General features: G+C 45.4%; 1 protein-coding gene across 1 annotated transcript in view; it reads right to left on the bottom strand.

The window, feature by feature from the left end:
• LOC1278216 (protein pinocchio) overlaps positions 1-21,102 on the bottom strand; it is a 28,210-nt gene continuing 7,108 nt past the window's right edge. The window contains exons 3-5 of the mRNA XM_061653248.1: positions 2,714-2,810; positions 1,529-1,796; positions 1-1,432 (exon numbers count right to left, since the gene is read on the bottom strand). Of these exons, the coding sequence (XP_061509232.1) occupies positions 1,190-1,432; positions 1,529-1,796; positions 2,714-2,810 (608 nt within the window). The 3' untranslated portion in view covers positions 1-1,189. The remainder of the gene's footprint in view (positions 1,433-1,528; positions 1,797-2,713; positions 2,811-21,102) is intronic.

Genomic DNA, 21,102 nt, shown 5'->3' with positions numbered 1-21,102 from the left:
TTTTGTTTTACATAGCTTGTTTTCCTTTTATTGTTTGTGATTTTCGATATCAACATAACTCCATCTCATCAAACCACAAAGAAACACAAAACAATTTATATCATTCATACGAATATGGTTTTATCCGACTAAAGAACACCTTACGCCTAGTTAAGCTACTAGCATAAAACGATGTAAATAGACAATAAGCTGCAAATAAAAAACAAAATCTATGCTCTTATTAGCATACTCCAGCTTCTGGTTTGGTGGCCTTAGTAGACGGTGGCATATCACGGTAACCCAACGTGCAAGGGATATAATATCAAAATTTTGCAGTGAAAAGAACGATTCTAACGAATATTGTTGATTCTTTTCACATAGGTTTTCTTTTTTTTAATAATATAATGTTGCTCAGAGTTGCCTCAGAGTTCTATGCACACCTTTTGCCATCTTGCATACATTGCATAAAATTGCATACCTTACCCACTATTGTTCTGCTTCCCCTATCCTACGCGAAATTTTAATAAATGTCATGTTTTTCACAGAAAAACATACTCCTCTCATTAAGCTAAATAACGTACGACACTTTGTTGCTGTGTGTTGATAGACGATCTGATCTGATCATCTCTCTTGATATTGTTTTGCTACGGACTTCGGACTTCAATGGTCGATTTTGAGCGAATGGTTCTATCACATGGTTTAAAAAGATGGGGGACACTAAGATTGTACTAATTTTGAAATCCTGTACTACACCTGATGCCCTGTATATTCGGGGAAAATAGTCTGCTATCTGCTGTGAAATCTTAAACGTCCGATTGTAATATTCGGCCGGAAGAAAAAGAGGAAATCGCTCAAAAGCAAGAAGGATACGGTATACGTATCAAATGCTATCATAATCATGTAGACTCTATAGCGCGTCTTTGAGAGAGGTTTTACTCCCTGCTCCTGCCGGTTGATACTCAATATTAGTAGGAACTCATATGCCCAGTAAGCAGATAAAACACTCCATCTCTTCCCCGTTATGCTGGAAACATCACGCTTCCTAATTGGGTTGTGCGACGAGACCGCATGCATATAGGTTACTACCGCCTGAGGCCTGATATCTCATGCAGCAGTTGGTGCTCGTCTTCTTCCACATCCTCTACGTAAACTTAAAAAAAAACCTACACCCCGAACCGTTGCGTCGGTGACGGATTGCGCAGCAGACGCTCTACGAATGTGCATTAGCGGAAAGCTTCTCGAGCCGGGCGCACAGTTCTTGCTGCAGGAAATGCTGCTGACTTGCAGTGCTTGCACCATTGTTGGCTGCCGCCGCAGCGGCACAACCTGTAAGCTGGTGGTGGCTGCCGAAGCTGGCGCAACTGCTCAGCGGTGCGGATGACTGCAACTGAATCATCTGTGCCGGGAACTTGGTGCACACACCCTGCCAGCGTGATTTACCGCAAGCATGGCTCTGTAAAGGAAGAAGAAGAGAAAGAGAGAGAACGGGAGTGTTAGAACATCTGGTAGAAGGGATGAAGAGACGGGGGAGAATAGTAGTAACACCTACCATGGTAAAATCACGCTTCCACAGTTGACCGCAGATACCTTCGCAGATGAGGCACGGTCGCTCTAGGCTGTAACCGCCGCACTCCGTGCAATCGAGCGACACCTGATCCTCGGTCCAGGACACGCCGCAAGTGTAGCACGAGCCGAGCTGCTCCCGCAGCTCCTCGATCGTCAGCACCGCGTCCGACGAGTGGAAATCGAACACGGCACCGAGCGACGGGCTGCCGACCAGATCCGACAGCGACGACGACATACTTAAACTAGTACGACTGCAAGTGGAAAAAAAGAAGAAAACATTAGCTCAATGACACACTCAGCAGAACTTGCGTAAAACCATCCCACATCACATGACATGCGCAGGGCAGTGGGTTTTGACGATTCATTCTTACTACGCGGCTACGCGAATGAACGACGCATCTCTCATCAACAAATAAATCTTGCCTATCCCTTGTTCAATGAACGTCTTGTATGAACGGAGCAACAAGCACAACTACGTCACATCTCAATCCATCAAGGTATTTTAAAATCAAACACATCAACGAGACGGTTGCTGTTAACGCTCAAAGGAAGGTCTGTGCGGGTATTTTCAGGCACGGTAGTGCTAGAAACCGACTGGATCGATTTAAACCACGTCACAATTGCCTGCTAAAGACCTGGTTCCAGGTGCGTAGCCGAATGGATTTATGAATGAACAATTTGTGGGGCTATAATTAGACTAAAAAATTTCCAACTCGTAACGCACGCCTACCAACCTTTCGCGCTTACTTGCCACTTGTTGCCACTCACTGGACTCTGGCGGTGGATACTAACTGAGATTAACCAGCAGCTTTTTGGAAAGGTGGATGAGCAATGCATGCTAAAAATAAACGAACCCCGCTGGGGGCAAGCGGCAACATCCTCGAGTGCCGCCGACCCACCGCACCCACCACAATCACACCAGAGGAGGACGTGATGGAATGTACATAATTCGAGGAATTCGAGGAGGCCCAACATGAGCCCTGAACTCCTGGAAAAAGGGGGAAGGAGGAAACAATGTACTCCACAATTGCAGCCATAAACGTTTAATGACCGCTTTTTAAGCTGGCCGGAGAGACCACTACCAGGGAGTGGAAGAGCTTGGGAAAAACCATTTCGCCACTGGTCGGACGTGTTCCCATTTTCCCCCAAGTGTTGTTTTGGAACTTACCTCAGAGAGCTGCACAAATCCGCCAGATGGGGTGCTTGTACGCTGGCCACCGACATGCTGCTGTTACTGATTGCTGATAGCTTTGTACTTGAAGATACTGCAACAACAAAACAGAAACCAGAAACAAACTATTAATAATGGATCAAGTATGCATTGTATTAACGTAAGTGGAGGATTGTGGCCTTGTTTGTGGTGTTGCTCGCGCTCTAATTCCCACTTTATGAAAGAAAGGTGGTCAAACTAAACACACCTAACTGGAGGATATCGAACAATGGCACATACATTTAATCTCATTGCCTTGTCTAGTCCGGGGTCGCTGATGTCATGCGAGATTAGTCACACACTGGATAGACATGCCATCGAACAGAAAAGCAGCGTGACATTCCTTCCCACCCTTGTTGCGCATCCGGTCTCGTACGAAGGTGCCACCCACCACCATTTCCAAGGGCTTCCCGTGACTGAGACAGGATAGCGATGCAGATTTTTTGCACATGCCTCTCCATCACAGCAGAAAGTGTTATTGATTTTATTTTCTTTTAGCCTACAACATGACTAACGGAAGCAGCAAAATCAAGAAGGCGTCGGCAGCGAACGATATGACGATGCTTCAAAGCCAACGCGGATGTGTAATCACTCGGAAGGCTTCCATCCCGATGCCGTTTGACCCTGCAATCTTCTGAAAGACTGGGTGAATGATTTCTACCACTCTGGGTTACGGGAACGGCAAAGCGGCCCCGAGATAAAGCACACACCACTCCAGCATCAGCTGATGCATGATTTTGAGGGCAGCAGAGATGAACAAGAGATCGTCCCTTCCCGAACCTTTGTGAATTTCGCCCATTACATCATCCAATTTCTGAACCGTCCTCTTATCATCATCTAGCGCGGGCTCGGCTTCTTCCCGATCATCTAGATCTTCTAGCCACTATTGCCCCGAATCGAAATCACTGCCGATGCACGTGTAGCGACAGAGGAGATGACCCTCATAATAGAAGGCACACACGATCTACACGCATACAGCCTAAGAATGCCCGTGATTGAATTCGATTTAGGTGTGTTTGACACGGCAGCAAGTTCCGTGTGTGTACTGTTTGTCACCCGTCGTCACCCTTATCTGCATAGCTCCCTGTAGTGCAGTGTAGTGGGACATTTGTGGAGTGGAGCGCATGGTACTTACAAACACAATTGTGTTCTAACGATGCCAGTGGGGTAGTGGCGGCAATTGCAGCAAAAGACCAGCTACAACACCGTTCTGGATCGTTCAAACCCGGGGCAATTGTCACCACTAAGCTTGGTTTGGTTGCGTTGAAGGGTGTGTGTGCGAACGCGCTTGACCGATCGTTCTTTCCAGAAGTTGATTAGCAGACGCCGCAACATTACGCAATGGTTCCGCAACGCAAACACGCGATGGGGAACGTACGCTGACCTTCTTCATGGCAAGAGAACTCTGCCTCATCCTGGACATTCGAGTCGGCTTTTGCGTCGAAATGTATGCCCTCTTCAGTGGGTGGTAAGCTCTCTTTGTGTGTCTTACTGTCCATCACCAACCAGAAGGCTTAAAGGTTCTGCTACATTTTATTGCATTAAAATCCATATCTTAAAGCGAACTTTGGAATGGAACAAACGGTGGCGGTGTTAGTTGCAGTAACTACACCGCACATACACACATCACCATGCCGGAAAGTGGGTCGCACTAGTGTGGTTCAAGGGCACTGTTCGTTCGCAGACCATCTAACACCTTTTAACCACAAGCGGCACGAGAGGTTGATGGGTGGATTATTTGCAGCCGTTTCCTTGTTGCATTGGAAACACGATACACACATGCCCCTCCGAAACACAATTCCGCAACCAATTGTGTGTTCGAACAGTTTGGAATTTTCTTTGCCCTCCCTTTGCCCCTTCCCGGGACGCATTCCGAACGAGAGATATATACCATTTCCTTCCAATAAAAAAACACAACAAAAGCTTCTTTTAAAAGCAGCAGATCACACACAAGGTGTTTGTTTATGTACCCTTTACTGCAATGTTTGAGTGTGCGTTTCGCGTTGAAAAATTCAAAGTCTACTCGGCGGATGTCATTTTGAAAACAAGAAGCGGTTGCGTACGTAGATTTCTCCTCCAACAACGGTGGCAAACGCTGTGGAAAAAGCGTGATGATGATCGATCTGATGACGCCGTGGCCTTGCTACATACACGCAGATACGGTGCTGTGAAACGACATTCATCACAACTGTTACTGTTCATGGCCCATGTTTAAGCGAAAGTGCAGAGAGAGAGAGAGAGAGAGAGAGAGAGAGAGAGAGAGAGAGAGAAAGAGAGAGCTGGAAGGAGTGCATGGTCGGCCCCAGTGTGGAAAGGAGTGATCTTTCCAAATCACCATATGTCCCCCTTTCATGCTGACCTACTTCTCGGTGACACGCCGTTGTAAAAGCTGCTGCAAGATACAACCCTTTGAATTCAAAGGGTGGAGATGAATTCATACAATCTTTTCCGTAATAGATTTTTTTGTTTGCTTGAATTTCATGCCACATTGATGAAATGGGAGTATTTAGCAATATTCAATTTAAAGCGTCTATTCCTTATTATATAAAACAGATCTTCGTGTTGATCTGTGAAGCTCCCATCCCTCGCCTCGGTAACCAGCCAAAAAAATTATCACGAACAAACGACTCCTTCTGGCACCATCTTGTGCACACCTCTCGACGGATTGCATTTGCCGCGTGCACACAAAGCTGTAATTTAGATGCTGAAATTAGCCACAAATTTCATATCCAGCCCCCTTCCTAACCCCCCCCCCCCCCCAACCCACCTCTGCGGAAAGGAGCTCATTTTGCCACTAATTTTCTTTTTTTTTGTTATTCTTTTTACACACACACTACTCAATAGTGAAGTGAAAGTAAGATGCACGTTTACTATTATTATCCCAGAGGGCTGACGTCTTCACACTCCTTTCCCCGCCGATTGCTTCAAGAGGATGGAAAGCGCAGCGAAGAAAACTTCACCACCAACAAATCCAAAACAATCGAGCGAACACACCTAACAGATTTCGGTTGCAATCATTTTCGGTGTAAAAACAAAAGTACGAGGTGAACGTGGAGCTCTCTCTTGGTGCTGTTGATGTGGCCATATTATTATGCTAGAAATTCACTGGTCGTTTAAAGCTGCCTAAAAGATAGTTCGTGACTAACTTTTGTTGATTGTCTCCCAGTCCTTTCTTTGTGTCTGTTGGGGACTAAAGTTTGTTCGATTAGATATTCCTTCCTCACGGCTCTGTAGAATCTTGTTGATGGATGGGAGGTAGTAAAATACGGCTAAGGTCTTGGGAGTCCTTTTTGTTGCTTTTTACGACGCACTTTACCTTTGAAACGCAACACAGCCAAATCAATGACCCTGTTAAACGTGTCAAGGATGCGCGTCAACAGTTCCCGATATTCCAGAACCGTCCGCGATTGTCCCTGGGGACCTGCCTCCAAAACGTGGGAAGCCATCATCATTCTTCCCGTAGGGCGGAAAAATAAATTTGTCAATCAAACAGTAGTAGAGCTTCCCCCCGGTTCAGGCCAGTGTCAACTGGTTGAAACTCAATTATCCACCAATAAACGCAACAACACCTCCACCGTGTACTGTACCAGAGGGGGTGCCAAGTGGAAAACCGCACAGCTACCAAGCAATACTACGGAGGTGGTGGATGCCAGCGAGAAGTCACTGCGCGCCAGTGTAACTAAATTGGCACTGATTGAAATGTTTCCAGCGCGTCTCGATCGGGCAAGATTGCGTCGGTATGATCCGCCATCGATCGGATACGGTCAGTTGGCCACCGGATTTAATCGGGCAGGGCCGGAGACTACGATCAAATGCATTGGTAAGGTTGTTTCTCTGTGGAAAACTTTATAAACGTATTTTATTCGTATGCGATTTCTCGTTGGATTGGAAAAATGGGAACGAATGAAATGTGCAAGAGATCTCGTGTCAGGAGCAATAAACAGGGTCTTCTGCATCTTATTCTTCTTCTTCTTCTTCGTCTTTTTCTGTCTCTCTACCGTTGTGCTAATTATTGCACCCAGCAAGGTTTTACATTACATTCCACACACTCGGCGACTGGTTCTGTAAACGCCGACACATACAACAACGTGTTTTGTATGCAATTGTTTTTGCCATTTGATGCACTTCTGCTGTACACGGCGGCGCCATTGACCTATGTGTACAGGTACCTGCCCTTCCCGTCATCCAAACTCCAGCAACGTTCACAACATTCCCCCAAAATCCTTCAGCTCCCTTCTTGGGTTCGGCGTTCCTCTGGCAAAGCGATCTTACACAGCGAATTTGCGTCAATCGCTAAGTCCCAGAGACACTGAACGGTGTACTGAGTGTGTGAGAGAGACTGGTTGCATCTTTGCTTGCTCAACTTACATTTCAAAACAATGTTTCACTCCACGACGGATGCTGCTGACACGATAAAGCTTTGTGAGCTGTTGGCAGCTTCGCTTGAATGTTTATGAACCGATTGTCTTTCTCTTTTCAAAACTCTTACTTCAAAGAGGAGCTTCTCCTTCTTGCTGCCTCACTTCTGTAATCCACTTTTCTGTTCTTGTATTTTGAGCGAAACACAGCGTGAAACACGGGGGTGATTTTCACAAATGATTCAAGGCACACACATACACACACGGTTCAATGACAAACTGTTTTCAGTTGCTGTTCTCTGCGTTTTGGTACGCAAATTGCACGACCTTAGTACGTATACTTAAACACACACACACACACACACACATACACAAAACACCCTTCTGAAGTCACCTCGAATCGACTAAGTCACTTGGATTGGCTGACTCTGCGGAGCTCCAAGTATTCCAAATCGACTCAACAAATGGTACTGATATTAACACAAGTTGCCTCCGTGCGGACGAACGAACGACTGACGATCGGCTCCAACCGAACCAACGTATTTATAAACTAACAAAACGAAATCGACGCGCTCAAGCTCGTACACACAAACACACACCTAACGACCGACCGCACGGCGACCGACACAGGCGCCCTCTGCTTCCGCCCGCAGTAGACACCCCATTATCACCACCCCGCCCCTGATCGCCACCACCACAGGAGACCGTACCATGCGATTTAGGGGAGGCTTGGCGCTTGCCAGTGAGATGTGAAGGCGAACGCTCACACAAACAGCGAGTGAACGCAATGAAAAATAAACGAAACATTCAACGGTATAGAGGAGACGACCCTCACTTCACAGAGGGTGGTTGGTTTGGGGGTGGTGTGAGAGAACCGTAGACGCATTTGTGTGAATTGTGTGTTAGAGTGAGCTCGCGAGCAAATCGTGCCATGGTGGTGGCTGGTAGTTTGATGATAGTGGGCGACTTTGGGAAACCCGCGAGTACAGGGGTTGTGAAAAACATTCGCAGAATCACCCTCTCGACTTTCGGACACATCTCGGATGCGCTATGGGGGGGGGGAGGTGATATGATGATGGTGTCGTGCACAAAGCAGGCGACCGAGCTGAATTCGGTGTAGAAAGTGAGCATAAGGCGATAAATAAAGCCAAGGGGATGATGTGATCGTGTGATCGCACCGTAATTCCAAGAGTGTGTTTTGAACGACAAATCAGGAGGAGGTTTCTTTATCCCTTTTCTTATGATCATTTCCTGAGCATCAATTTAGAGCGGTTATGTAATCATTTGCACTTTTTTTTTAATTTAATCTTTTAATAGGAGGCATATATTTACTAGTATACAATTATATACTAGTGGACAGAAACTAATGTTTCAATGAATTATGTTTGTGCCATTTGAATGATCTCATAACCTACAATGCTCACACTTGCAGCACACACTCTGTCAAATTGCTAATGTGTTTCCAATCGGATATAGTCAATGCGTTCACGACAAATCGCTAAACCCACTCCTTTTCAACTATACAATTAATTGCTAACCATCAACCAGTCTTAGACACCTCATTATTAGCGCCACCCAAACCACCTTGTCTGCTTCCCTGCTTGCCAGATGGAAAATTTGTGTCGTGACAAACTGATCTTGAGATTTCTGCGGAACGATGCGTGAGACATTCACACGGGACCATTGATAAACAAAACTAGTCCATTAACAATTATGATTCTATCACGTTTAGTGGCCAGGTGTGTACAGATTTCGCTGAAAATCGATACGTATATGCGACACACACATTGCACATTGCCCCCACGCGCCCTATCGCACTGATAATGACTGGACGTCCACTCCTCTTTTGTATGCGCGACCCAAAGCAGGAAATGAATATGGACATTAGGAGTAATTTGGATGACACGGCTATGGCAAGGGCGTGAAGATGGTAGAGTGAAATGGCCGGTATCCTCACCAAACGATTCTTGGCGCAGGGTGCGAGGGAGGCGACAAACATATTACGAGCATCACTCGTCGTCGCGCATATTTTGTCATCAAAATAGGGTGGTGATCATAGTAGCGTGCATAAGAGAGCACACACACATACATACCTACGGTAGTGTGATACCCAGCACTGCGTTGAAGCGGGTCAATGTTTATTTTGGATGCGATCCGATTGGTTCGGTACGTATGCGACGGATAAACCGACCATTGAACAGGCCGTTGAAGGCGAGGCCGTCGTCCGATTGAAGAAACGATCGATTGATTGATGCGTGTAAAATGCGCAGCTAGCGATGATCGTATGTACGCGATCGAACGATCGACAGATTCGACAAATTGTGCTATCAAAGCATCATGGAGAAGCAAAAGAAATAGGGAATACGTTCATCCGATCATGCTTTGAAATATTTTGCTAAACAAAACGGGTTATTTGGTAGCTTAATGTGACAAAGCCATACAATAATGACAGTATTATTACCCTAAAGGAGAATTGAATTATGTCTCCAACGCTAAACTAGACAATCGAACTTAACGCTCCATTCCCCCATTGTTTACGCACGTAAGGCATTGTTGACGCAAATTCCCCCGTAAGTGACACTTTTCGAGAGCCACTTGACTCGGCAATCGATTCTGGAAAATTTGCCCCTAATCCGTTGCATCCATTAAACCATTGGCCTTTTGTCTGCTGATGCACATCAGCACACCTTGTCGTACGCAATGCGGACATTTCACTACACAAAAATCCGTTACCACATTTCGCACACTTTGCGTTTAGACGCCAATTTAGATGTCCAAATTAACTCGGACTCAACGCGCGCGCGGTTGAACGAACGATCCCACCGCGAATTGTCTGGCGAAAGCCTCCCAAACAAACCACGGAAGAAGTCTTGCGATTGTTAGCCGACAGCAACAGTAGCAGCAGCGCTTTCGTTGCTAGAAAGTAGTCGGGATGATTATAGCGTGTGTGTGTGTGTGTGTGTGTGTGTGTGTGTGTTAAGAAAAAAAAAATTTTCTACGCCGATTGGGCGCAAAACCGGGCGTACGAAACACGCCAGCTCCAAACAGTGAAAACGCTGTACACATGAACGAATGCATCACAAACACGCAATACACGGCGAGTGAGGGTTGTGCAGCAAACAGGTGACGGCGGGAGGTTTTGGAAAGGGGTCTATGCCGCCGCGGCACGTGGATTCGTCGACCTTACATTTCATCCTGGTAAATAAATACGGCCACGGATACTGCACACACGTACTACTGACGACGGCGGAGGCCCGTAGCCGTTGCTTTTCGACGAAGAATTATCCGCTCACCGAAAGGGGACGGTTGGGGGTTTGTTGGTTTTTAGCAATAGAAGAATGGAAGAAACAAAGAGGCAACCAATCGCATCATATTTTGGCATGAGGTGAAGAGGAAGTTTTGGTGGGTTATACGGCGGCAGCACGTGTGGATTTTTACGAGTTTTTATTAGTTTCAGCAGCACCACTAGATATTTAATCCCTTTCGAGGGTGCAGCTGTTCAATGTCGCATTATTAAAAGAAGGTCTGATTATTTTAAGAAGCCTTCCTGCCCCTTTCGTATGGCTTTGTCGGAAGTCATTCGCTTTTAGGGAGTATGGACCATTTCAAGTGTAAATGGAAATTGCGATGCCCGTTTTCGGGCTGATACAAACTAAAGGAGCATAATTCGAAACAACTGTTTGATATTTTAGAAAACCGCTACAAATGTTTTGAGACAAAAAAGTAAGTAAAAAGGCAGCAATAATTTAAAATAAAAATGTCACTACGTCGCTATAGCTATAAATCAAAGTAACGAGAGATACCCCTCCCCCCTTAAATCGTTACTAAGGACAAATGTCATACTCAAATCCGTATCATCACGCGTAATCAGACTTGGGAACAACCGCCATCTCTACCACCTTAGCAGTGAGCCCGCAACCCGAGAGGTAAGTGTGCGCCTCTGGAAAAACGAGGCCACGCAGCAGGATGAAATGATTCAGTTGCCCTAGTACGTCTCTCTCTCTCTCCCTCTGTCACTTGACCTCCCGAGATTCAAGATCATGGCAGAACGCGATAGAGCGCGATAGAGAAGCAAGACACGGCCGTTGCACGCGGTACGTTGAGTGATTTTAGCCACACCACACCTATACAGGGGTTTCCAAGTCACTTTCGAATGTGCATATTATTATTCACCCCATCCAAGATGTTTTTCAATAGTTTTCAAATTGTGTATTTGCTTCCTAATGAAATTTCAGTTTCGCCACATGATTTTCAACACATAACAAAGAACTGTAAAACTCAATCCAACTTGAGTCGTGTTTAAAATCATGCTGAAGAAATTAAAAATTATTATGAAGGAAATGAAATATCAGATTGATGTGGATTAACATTTTGCACGCGCTGAATAACATTGTTTACATTCGAAAGTGACTTCGAAAGCCCTGTAAAGGCTGCCATCACCCATCGCACACCCAGTTATCAAATTCGGATTTGTTTTGACTGGTGCTTGTGGGCAGAAAGACGGCTGGAGCATGCCCGGGGAAATGAAGATGTAACGGCAGGAACATCATGCTCGTGGCAAGTGGCTAGCTAGCTATATTTGTGCCTGCTATCGTGTTACATCCCTTCAGCGAGGCCAGACTACCCATTCGCTACTATTCGTGGAAAACATTCCCACACACACGAACACAGCCGAGAAGGAAACGAAACACCAGACGCGATGCGATCCCTTCCCATAAACCACATGCTGTACAAACACACCAGACCTACAGCAACAACTGAGTAACAGTTACCTGAAACCCGGCGTTGAGAATGCGCCACGCGACGATCACGATCGCGCATGGACGCACTAGTGTTTCAGCACCTCCCAAACGACGGCACAATACTATTTGCCACCGTCATCATTATGATCACTTTCACCCCCCCCCCCCCCCTTGCTTTTTAGGTTCATTATAAAGCAATTAATAAGGTGATGCTTTTAAATTGGCGGGAATCGCAATTCCTGAGATTCTACACGGCTGCTCAGACGTCATCATTTAAAGGGGCGGCTGTCGCCGTACGGTATGAGCAAGTGAATGTTTTGCTACTAGGAGCTAGTTCCCGGTCCACGCCGTCACAATCGTTGCCATACTGGCGACAGACGCCAAATGTACGTTTCGGTGAATGAAATCGAGACGGCGGCATGTCATGGTACGGTTCCTTTTTTTAATTTCGCCACAAATTAACCTAGTGGGAGAAGTTTTTTACGTGTGCCAAAACAAACGGATGCCAGAATGCTTTGTCGATTAATCGTTCAACTAGAAGGATCGCGAGGATCGGCATTCTTCAGCAAACTGTACCATCGCCTCATTTGTTGTGAAACAGTCTGAGCCATAATCATACTGTTACGAAAAGGGCAGCAAGTAATTGAACCAGTTATTGTCCATTATTTTATCGGTGTGTCTATGGTCAAAACACGTGGTATTATGGCGCATCATTTTGTAAGATAACCCTAAAGGCCGCTCATAAACGCACCATGTGTCGATATCCTGCGCTACTGCCGCATGCGTATTGGCCAAAGCAAGCACGCTTAATTGAACATCAACCCGTCGTCTTTTCTTTGCGCTATAACTTTCGTATCACTTTCAATTTCTTCCGTTTCTTCCTCGTGCTATTATAATTTCGACTGGGAAGTGTGTATGTGTGTCTGTGGATTCCAACGCCATAACTAACGGACACATGGGTCTTATTGGCTGTCGTTTGGTTCACTTGTCTATACACTATTGTAGCACAAGCTATCCGATTTCGAATAAAACATTTATTCGGCCGTGTGTAACGAACTTCCTCAAACAGATCCGCTGCTCTTGCATCAGTGACCAAAAGCTGCATTTCCTCGCCTTGTTGTTACCTCATGGTGGTGTTATCTTTCACCCGAGGGTGTGTTCCGATCGGCTGGAAGTAAAAATGAATTTCATTAAGATGAGATATATTGAAAAACTTCACCTCCGCCAACCGTCGCTATCCTCTTCCTAAATCAATGCAGGAAGAAGCTGAGCTCTTAACACGATTACTCAATCGATTACACCCTCTCGTCAAGTTTCGTAACTTTAAGCATCAGATTGACTTGGAGAAGTGACATTCTTCAAGTTCATTGTCCAAATTACTAGTAGCAGGTGCATTCTGGAAAAACATTACAGTTAAATGCCACCCTGGCTCATCGTCGCATGACACAGAGGCCTATTGCTATAGTCTGTCAGTGACGTAACAACATCCTCGTATAACCCATGTAACAATAAACACTATTACTAGCCCATTAATTAGAGTAACTCAGCGAGAACTCGCACAACCTCCTCCTCGATCACACTCGCTGTCTATTTCGCTGTCAACACACATACAGGTTGTAAATCATAAAAAAAATCCATAATCCAAGACAAGGGCGATAAACCACCTGCAGTATGCATCACAGCATCCTCCGAGAACGTGATTGAGCACTGAGAGCAACTCCCATCTTTCACGTTGTTGTGTTACATCCGTAATAATCGTTTGCGACATTTCTGGTCAACCTGGAACCTCGCATCTCGTGTGGGACGAGTTTGAGACGTGGGAAGAACGGTATAACCTGTGCACTGGGTGGTGCGAGAGGATCGATGCACGCCAACAGGATGGTTGAAGCGTGGCACGTGAGTGTCGCTTCGGTATTGCATGGCTTTAATTGACCAAAGTCGTCATGTCGGGACGTCTTATCGCTCCTTAGCACTACCGGAGTAGTGTACGCAAAGGGCGGTTCATTGATGAAAGTTCATTCCTATAAGATACCGTTGAATAGCTTTCGTGTGAGAGGTCCAGCAGATCAATTGAGGCATATCTGGCCACACCTTTTAAGGTATTCAAATTTGTCGCATAGAATGTTATTAATTACAGCATTCGGAGAGGAAAAAATATCAACCAAGGACCCGGTCGCCGCACACTTATGCAACAATTGCACAACGACCGCCATCGGATAACCATTACCCAACTTACACACACGGGCCCTCATACAAAGTTGTAGAGTCGTGTTAATAATCTCAGGCCGCTAAAACCCCATAACACACGGGAACTGTCGTGGAAGCGAATGGTTGAATGATTTGCTATGCGCTCTGGAGCTCTGGAGCTCTGGGATTTTGGGTTTACGAGGCAGGATTAAGTATCGGTACTTCACTACTTGGCTATGGGTCGTGTCTTCCCACACACAAACAAGCACCCACCCGGTCGTTTAAGAGGGTAATTCGTAGTGAACAGTCAATAAGGAAACTCCACACTCGCCGACTGGGAGATGGGAGATGATGTAAAACACCGCCACTGCCAGCATCAAACGCAAATGTGTGTCGTTCGAGTGGCTTACACCATATTACAACCGATTCCTGTAAAATCTATTCGCATAAGAGCATGCAACACACACACATGCATCCATGCGGTAGGCACACGTAGCTAGATGCTGAGTTACTTTCTTTGCGGCAAAAACGCTTCGAGTGCAAATTAAACGACCTGACGTGCTCGGTGCACCTGAGTTCCATAAATCTTTTCTCCTGGTGCCAGTCGCCAGCCAGCCAGCCAAGTTGGAATGAGGATGCTTAAACTGCATCTCTAGGGTAGCCTCGATTACTTGGTGCGACAAGTAGTGCGAGCGCTTGTAGCCGGAGGATCGTTAAATGGTACCACTTTCAAATCGACTGCTGCTCGTGTCCGACGCCTACGGAAAGCTTCGACGCGACACAAACATTAAATGCCAATCAATCGCAACAAATGGTGCTATTTGGCGTCGCCGACCAAATTGGAACGGGAGCAAGAGAGAGAACGGCCCTCTACACCTTTCCGGGAGCAGAAATTGTATGACTGAATGTAATTTTCTATTTGTTCAGCTACAATGATTAATAATATTCAACCAACGTGGTCCGGCCAACAAAGTACAAATCCCTTTTGAGGAAAAATATAAATGAAGCTTGTCCGTATTAAAACACTACATTTAAAAGCGTCCATTTATAGGTCTTAGTGTCACACACGAGCATTACGTAACATCTAATTCCAAACACATTCCTTCCCTTGCGTCAACCCGCATTCATAGAATTGTACAGGCACGGATCACAATGCGTTTTCAGAAATTCTCATCAGACTGAGAAAACAGTTCCATAAAACATTACTCCAACCATCCGGGATGCGCTATCTCTGTCTATCCTTCTTTTGAGGTACAACAACTCTCATCCTTTGCTATCTATTAACGATGGATAACGAACCCCCGTCAGAAATAACTCACTGTCGCCGCTAATAATAGCACGCCTGAATGCAGCTGCCTGCTATCCGGCGGGCGTCAAAGCGCCGTTTTCCATTGTCTCCTCCGCATCGTGGCAGAGGAGAGAGAAGGGAATGCCTTTAGTAAATCCATTCAATACACATTACCTGCAGCCGTCGGACTCAATCATGAATCGCGGATTCAATTGGAACCGATTTTCGTATTTCCACGACGTCACCGACACGCAAAGTTATCAACACACCGTCTGGTTGGTACTGACCAAAGTACAATCCGGCGAAAGAGGTGTGTGCAAAATATTTACCATACTTTCTCCGTTCTTGTGTTGAACTCGATACGATGATGGATATGATTATTGTTATACTTTTCCTGATCAAAAGTCGTCAGAACCGTCGTCGCGTTCTTCACTGCGCCACATCTAGTGTCTCGCTGGGAAGATGTGTGAAAGATGCGAACCTCTTTTTTGCACACATCCCGTGCCATTGGTTGACGGACACAGCCGGATATAAAGAGCACTTCTCCTCTTATACTCCTGACTCTCCATCCTCTCTTATCCCTTCGAAAAGGGTGTAAAAATAGCATATACGTACCCAAACGGGGGGTGTGCTGCTATGAACCGATAGTTTAAAAATATTCTACATCATTACGATACGAACCAACGTCTCAACCCATTCACCCCACCATCGATCGTTGGCATGGCTACACCACTGCACGGTATGTGTTCCGTCTAACAGTGTCATATGATGTGCGATGTGATGTGCCGTACCTGGTGCTGCTGAAGCTGACCCATGCCTGTCTCCTGTGCGTCATGAACGTCGGGTGTCTACACACCAAGGGATGGACAACGCCAGGCTACAATATCATGTGACCGTGACGGATTTCGCGGTCACGCTTTGTCAACCTTGGTAATCTCTGGTTTGTTATTATTTAAAGTTTTTTTCTGCACTTCGTTGATTCTGAAAAGGCCTGCTGATTATAAAAAGAAAGAGTCTCTTGGATGCTTAGGAGAGATTATACGCAATGGACATCTTCGACTACTTTGTCCAACCTCCAGTTACTTTCAAGACACAAAAGCGTGCACCTGTCCCAATCCCCATACCTAATCACTGATAAAAATGACTCAGTCAAACTTTAAACCTAAACTACCGTAGCAAACCTGCAACTCCGTATCAAATTGGCATATATTTATAGCTAACGACGAGCTGCTGCTCATCCTCGTGCTTACTGATTCGATGTGCATGGAGCTTGTACACTGGTTCACGCGAATACTCCCCTCATCCCCATCTGCCACCCCTTGTTTCTCGTTTGCAGGGAAATCGGACGACACACGACGTTTTCTCGCCTAAGCTGCAACCCTAAACTGATTAGACAGACGAGCGCGCCGCGCGTGTGCTTGAATCAATTGTTGATAGTGCGAACATCACTCACACATACCACAACCTACACCTTTTCTGTCTTGCTGTTGTCGTTGGAATCGTGGGTGTAGAAGTGTAGCATGGTGAATGCCACCCTATATGACATCGCCCACAATCCCCAGAAGGAAGATCTATTTGAGTAAAAGTCAGCGTCTTTACTGTTTTCGTGGTCAAATTTGGATGATATTTTCACAAGAAGTAAGACATACGCATCAGACCAACAGATCGGAACCGGAAAGTGTAAATAAATTACTAACTTAACCTTACCGATGACCGAATCTTGGTATAACTAAATGAAAACCAACGCAACGCAACATCTGGACAACGAATGTTGTTCGGCGAACTCGGGGATGTTATTCCGATCGAGATTGGAACGCTAACAATAATGCTGTTTTTATTGATTCTGAAAATTTGCAACCAATACTAACGCAAGGAATTACTTGTGAAAGACATGAATATCGCCCACAAATACATTTTAAAATGCAGGTTACGTGGAGATTACATCCCAAAGGTTTGAAACAACTGCAAATCCCACCTGCAATCCCTAGATGGTCTCGTGGATTTGGGTTGTGCTCCAGAAATCAACTCCTTTGTCATCCTTTCCCTCTTTTCGTCTTTCTTACTTGATTTATTCTGTTTTAATTCCACAAAAATCAAGCCTTTTTCGTTTTTATTTAACCACTCCATAACCTAAATACTTTCTCTAGCTTTAAAAAAAAAACTTACAACGAAACATTGTGCCTGTCCCATCAAGCACGTTTCTGAGTGGGCCTTTGACAACTTCCAGATCAGTCGACTTGATTCGACCGGGAAACGAATGACGCAAATCGTGTGTGTTTATGTATGGCCAAACAGGGAGATGCTTTGGCCAAATGGTTTGAGGCATGTTCAATTAACAATATTCACAGGTGAGAGAAAGAAAGAATCCACCACCAATAAAAAGGCCACAACAAATTGGCCAAACAACGAAGGGCTTTTTTATTGCTTGTTTGGTACTTCTTCATCGATCACGCACAGAGAAAAAGCTAGACTTTAAGCGATTTCCGACACAAGCCCTGACACAGGTGTGTGGAGCTGCTTTTTGAAGGAAGACTGCCACACACAGGCGCCCGGCGGCAGCTGCAATGTGTTTCCTCTTAATGAATCGGTTTTATTGCGAATCAATCGTGATCACTGTTTGAGCCGCACAGCCGAGTGGTGATCGAGACAACGTGGAGCAAACAAGCCGGTACACACAACTAATAGGGGTGCATGAAAAACTTTGATCCAAACGAAATATTTGTGGCTAAACACAATGGTTTATAGGTGAAGTGCCGGGGGGCCACGTGGAATGCGGGTGCATACAGTAAAAAGAAAACTTATTTTGCGCATGTGACGGACAACGTGAGGATTATGCAAATCGCGTGCAACATGGAGATGTTTTGCCTTCTACTTGGTCGCTCCAATCTCGGATGCTGGCGGTGAATGTGGAGGCAGAGAAAAATCTGTCATAACCTGACGTTTATCGTAAGCTGAGATGGACGATTTTCCTCTCACTCTCTAGTTACGCGTCGATCAAACCCACGATCTGCCAGAAATATGTTTGAGTTATACGCCTATGATTTACATACAATTGGCCTCGAGTAAAAGTCAAATCTCGTCAGCAGAGGCTGCAACTGCGAAATTATATAACAAGGACGCAGTAAGGGGAGGAGGGAAGGGAGAGAAACCGACGCTTTATTGAATAACCTTCAGGTGAGATAATATAATTGCAACTGGGAGGCATTTTTTCGTCAATGGCGCCCAAACATCCATCCTCTTCTAATGATGGCACCCGCGATGACATGCATTCTAAGGTGGCATTCGGAGAGGAGGTCGAACTTTGACTCACTTCAAACACCTTCGGACACGATGATCAGTGCCGACTAACGTGCCCAAGGTGTGCGTGTGTGTGCGAGCGTATAAAAACGATCCAAACAATCCACATGTAGAAAAAGCACACCCAAAGGCGAATATGCACATGCGAACTTGGAAATAGCCTCACCAGTCATTGCTTTTTGCGTTCACATTTAAAAGCCCGCTGAAGGTAATGCATGTTTTTGCAAGCCAACACATCACTACCCTGCCGTTCGCGCTGTAACGATTTCTTTCACACGTGACCGATAATTGTGCCCGGAGCAGGACACTCACACATTTGGCAAGAAATGGGGAGTGACATATCGATGGGAGTGCTATGCTGGCTGGAAGGAGGGGCAATTTATTGTGATGTTTTAAGACAAAACGAACGAATCACGAAATCGACACGACTGATGGGATGATCCGATCATTGTTCATGTCGGTTTACTTTGAAAGAGATGAAGGCTTCAAATTATCCATATCGGATGGAGAGGGGTTTCCGATCATTTTCCGTAGTCAAAATAAAATTTTAATGAAAACAGGATAAATATTCAATTATAACAAATTACAAAAAAAAAATCATCTCCCGGAAAAGATCGAGATGGACCAATATCAAACAACACGTTGAGATAAAAAGTATGAACATTGATAATAGAATTAAGTTTAAAGCAAATTTATCAGTCCTGATAACCTTTTGCCCTCACAGACACGATTATCTTTCCAAGTAAAAAGAGGAATGTGCTACCAAAGGGCAAAAATCATACCAGGTGAAGAAGAAAAATACTCCAACACCTCAACATAACGTCGCGTTAGTACGGAAATAAATGACACTGCAAATGTAAATTCACCCACAAAAGCGATATCATTTTTCAGGGAAAGCCATCACGAACCAGCTGGCAACACACCGACTTTTCAACTTTTATCCAATAGCGAGTGCAACAGCCAAAAAAAAGCCATCCCTCGGGCTTGGTCCGTTATCGATGAACCCGTTCTGCTGAACCTCTTGTGTGTCGGCCAGGAAATAGCGCAAAAAACAGGTGCAAAAATCTTAAAGGCACACACATATTCGTGTCAGGGCGGATTAACCAACCAGTAATCAGCTATAAAATGCACACACTGGTTGGACCAAGGGGGAAGGGGTTCTTGATGGTGAAGGGTCGATTTGTCTTGTCGGTCTGAATGCAGCACCACACGAGGAGCAGCAGATAAATATAAAAGCAAGCCGTTTGTGTAGGATAAAATAAAGCAAATCCCAACGGGAATGTACGGGCAGTGAGGCAGATAGCTGATAATATAGAGCAAAAATTTCACACCCCTCTCTCAGGTCCATTCATTATAGAATGGGGGGGGAGGGGGGGTTGAGTCGCCTGGCAGTAGTGGCTAGCATTCGATTAAACTTATTTATTTAAACACATACACAGTATTAGACGCGTGCGGGCTGATAAGATCCCTAGTGGGTTGCATGTGGTTGGTGGAAATTGGCCGACATTTGATTCCTACCAGTGTATGTGTATGTGTAACACACATATATAAGTTAAACAGTGTCAACATTTGAGTATGAATTTGAAAAAAAAAAAACAAACACACAAACAAACACCACATGTTACCAAATCACACACCGTTGCTAGGCACACACGAAAAATCATTTATCACAAAATTCCGCCAACGCTCCCCCCCCCCCCCACCCCCTGGTTGTATACACAACCATACCTTGTTGAATGGCAAAATGTATGTCCGAACCCCCCCCCCTAAATCTCGCTAAGCTTCACACCTCCATCACATCGGACAGTTTGTGGGTTTGGCAGTTATTTTTCACATAGCACCTACACGCTTTTCTCTCGCGTAATTCGGCAACACATCGGCAGTTGATAGAACTAAAAAGAAGCAGAAAACAAAACGAGAAAAAAGAAGGAAAAAATAACTTTTTTAAAAACAATTCCGCAGATCAAGGGTCGGGCCATGTTGAAGTTCTAGTAGTATCAGGCCGCACGGGGTGTAGCTGGCACTTGCCGTGCGGCCAGACCAGTACAATAGATGCATAGTTTTTGTCTTTCACCCATACCACCCAACCATACACTGTTCCGTTCACTTCCACTTAGGATACTTGTTTAGCCTACCATCCGCATATTTGTGCTCGTGACAAGAGAGATGGCAGAGTTGCATCTCTATCGCTAAGCTCTCGTCTGCTCCATGCTCGAAAGGTTCATCCCAGTTCGAGCGGGTAAGGCGTCAAACTCGTCCATTGCTCATATCATCATCATCATCATCACGCGAATGCCGGTGCAAGCAAGTGCATCAGGCAGTTTGCTGATGCAATGGCAACCGACCATCCCGTGGCATTGCTGTTGCTGCTACCATCCCAGTTGTCAGTTGTTGGTTACGAAGTAGCGAATCCCGGTGGCGGCATTATGCTGAGATTGTTTGCAAACAATTTGTTACACTAGTCTGTTTACTTGT

The sequence above is a fragment of the Anopheles gambiae genome, chromosome 3 (assembly GCF_943734735.2).
Source record: "Anopheles gambiae chromosome 3, idAnoGambNW_F1_1, whole genome shotgun sequence".
NCBI classification, from domain to species: domain Eukaryota; kingdom Metazoa; phylum Arthropoda; class Insecta; order Diptera; family Culicidae; genus Anopheles; species Anopheles gambiae.
This window is presented reverse-complemented; position numbering and strand designations above follow the sequence as displayed.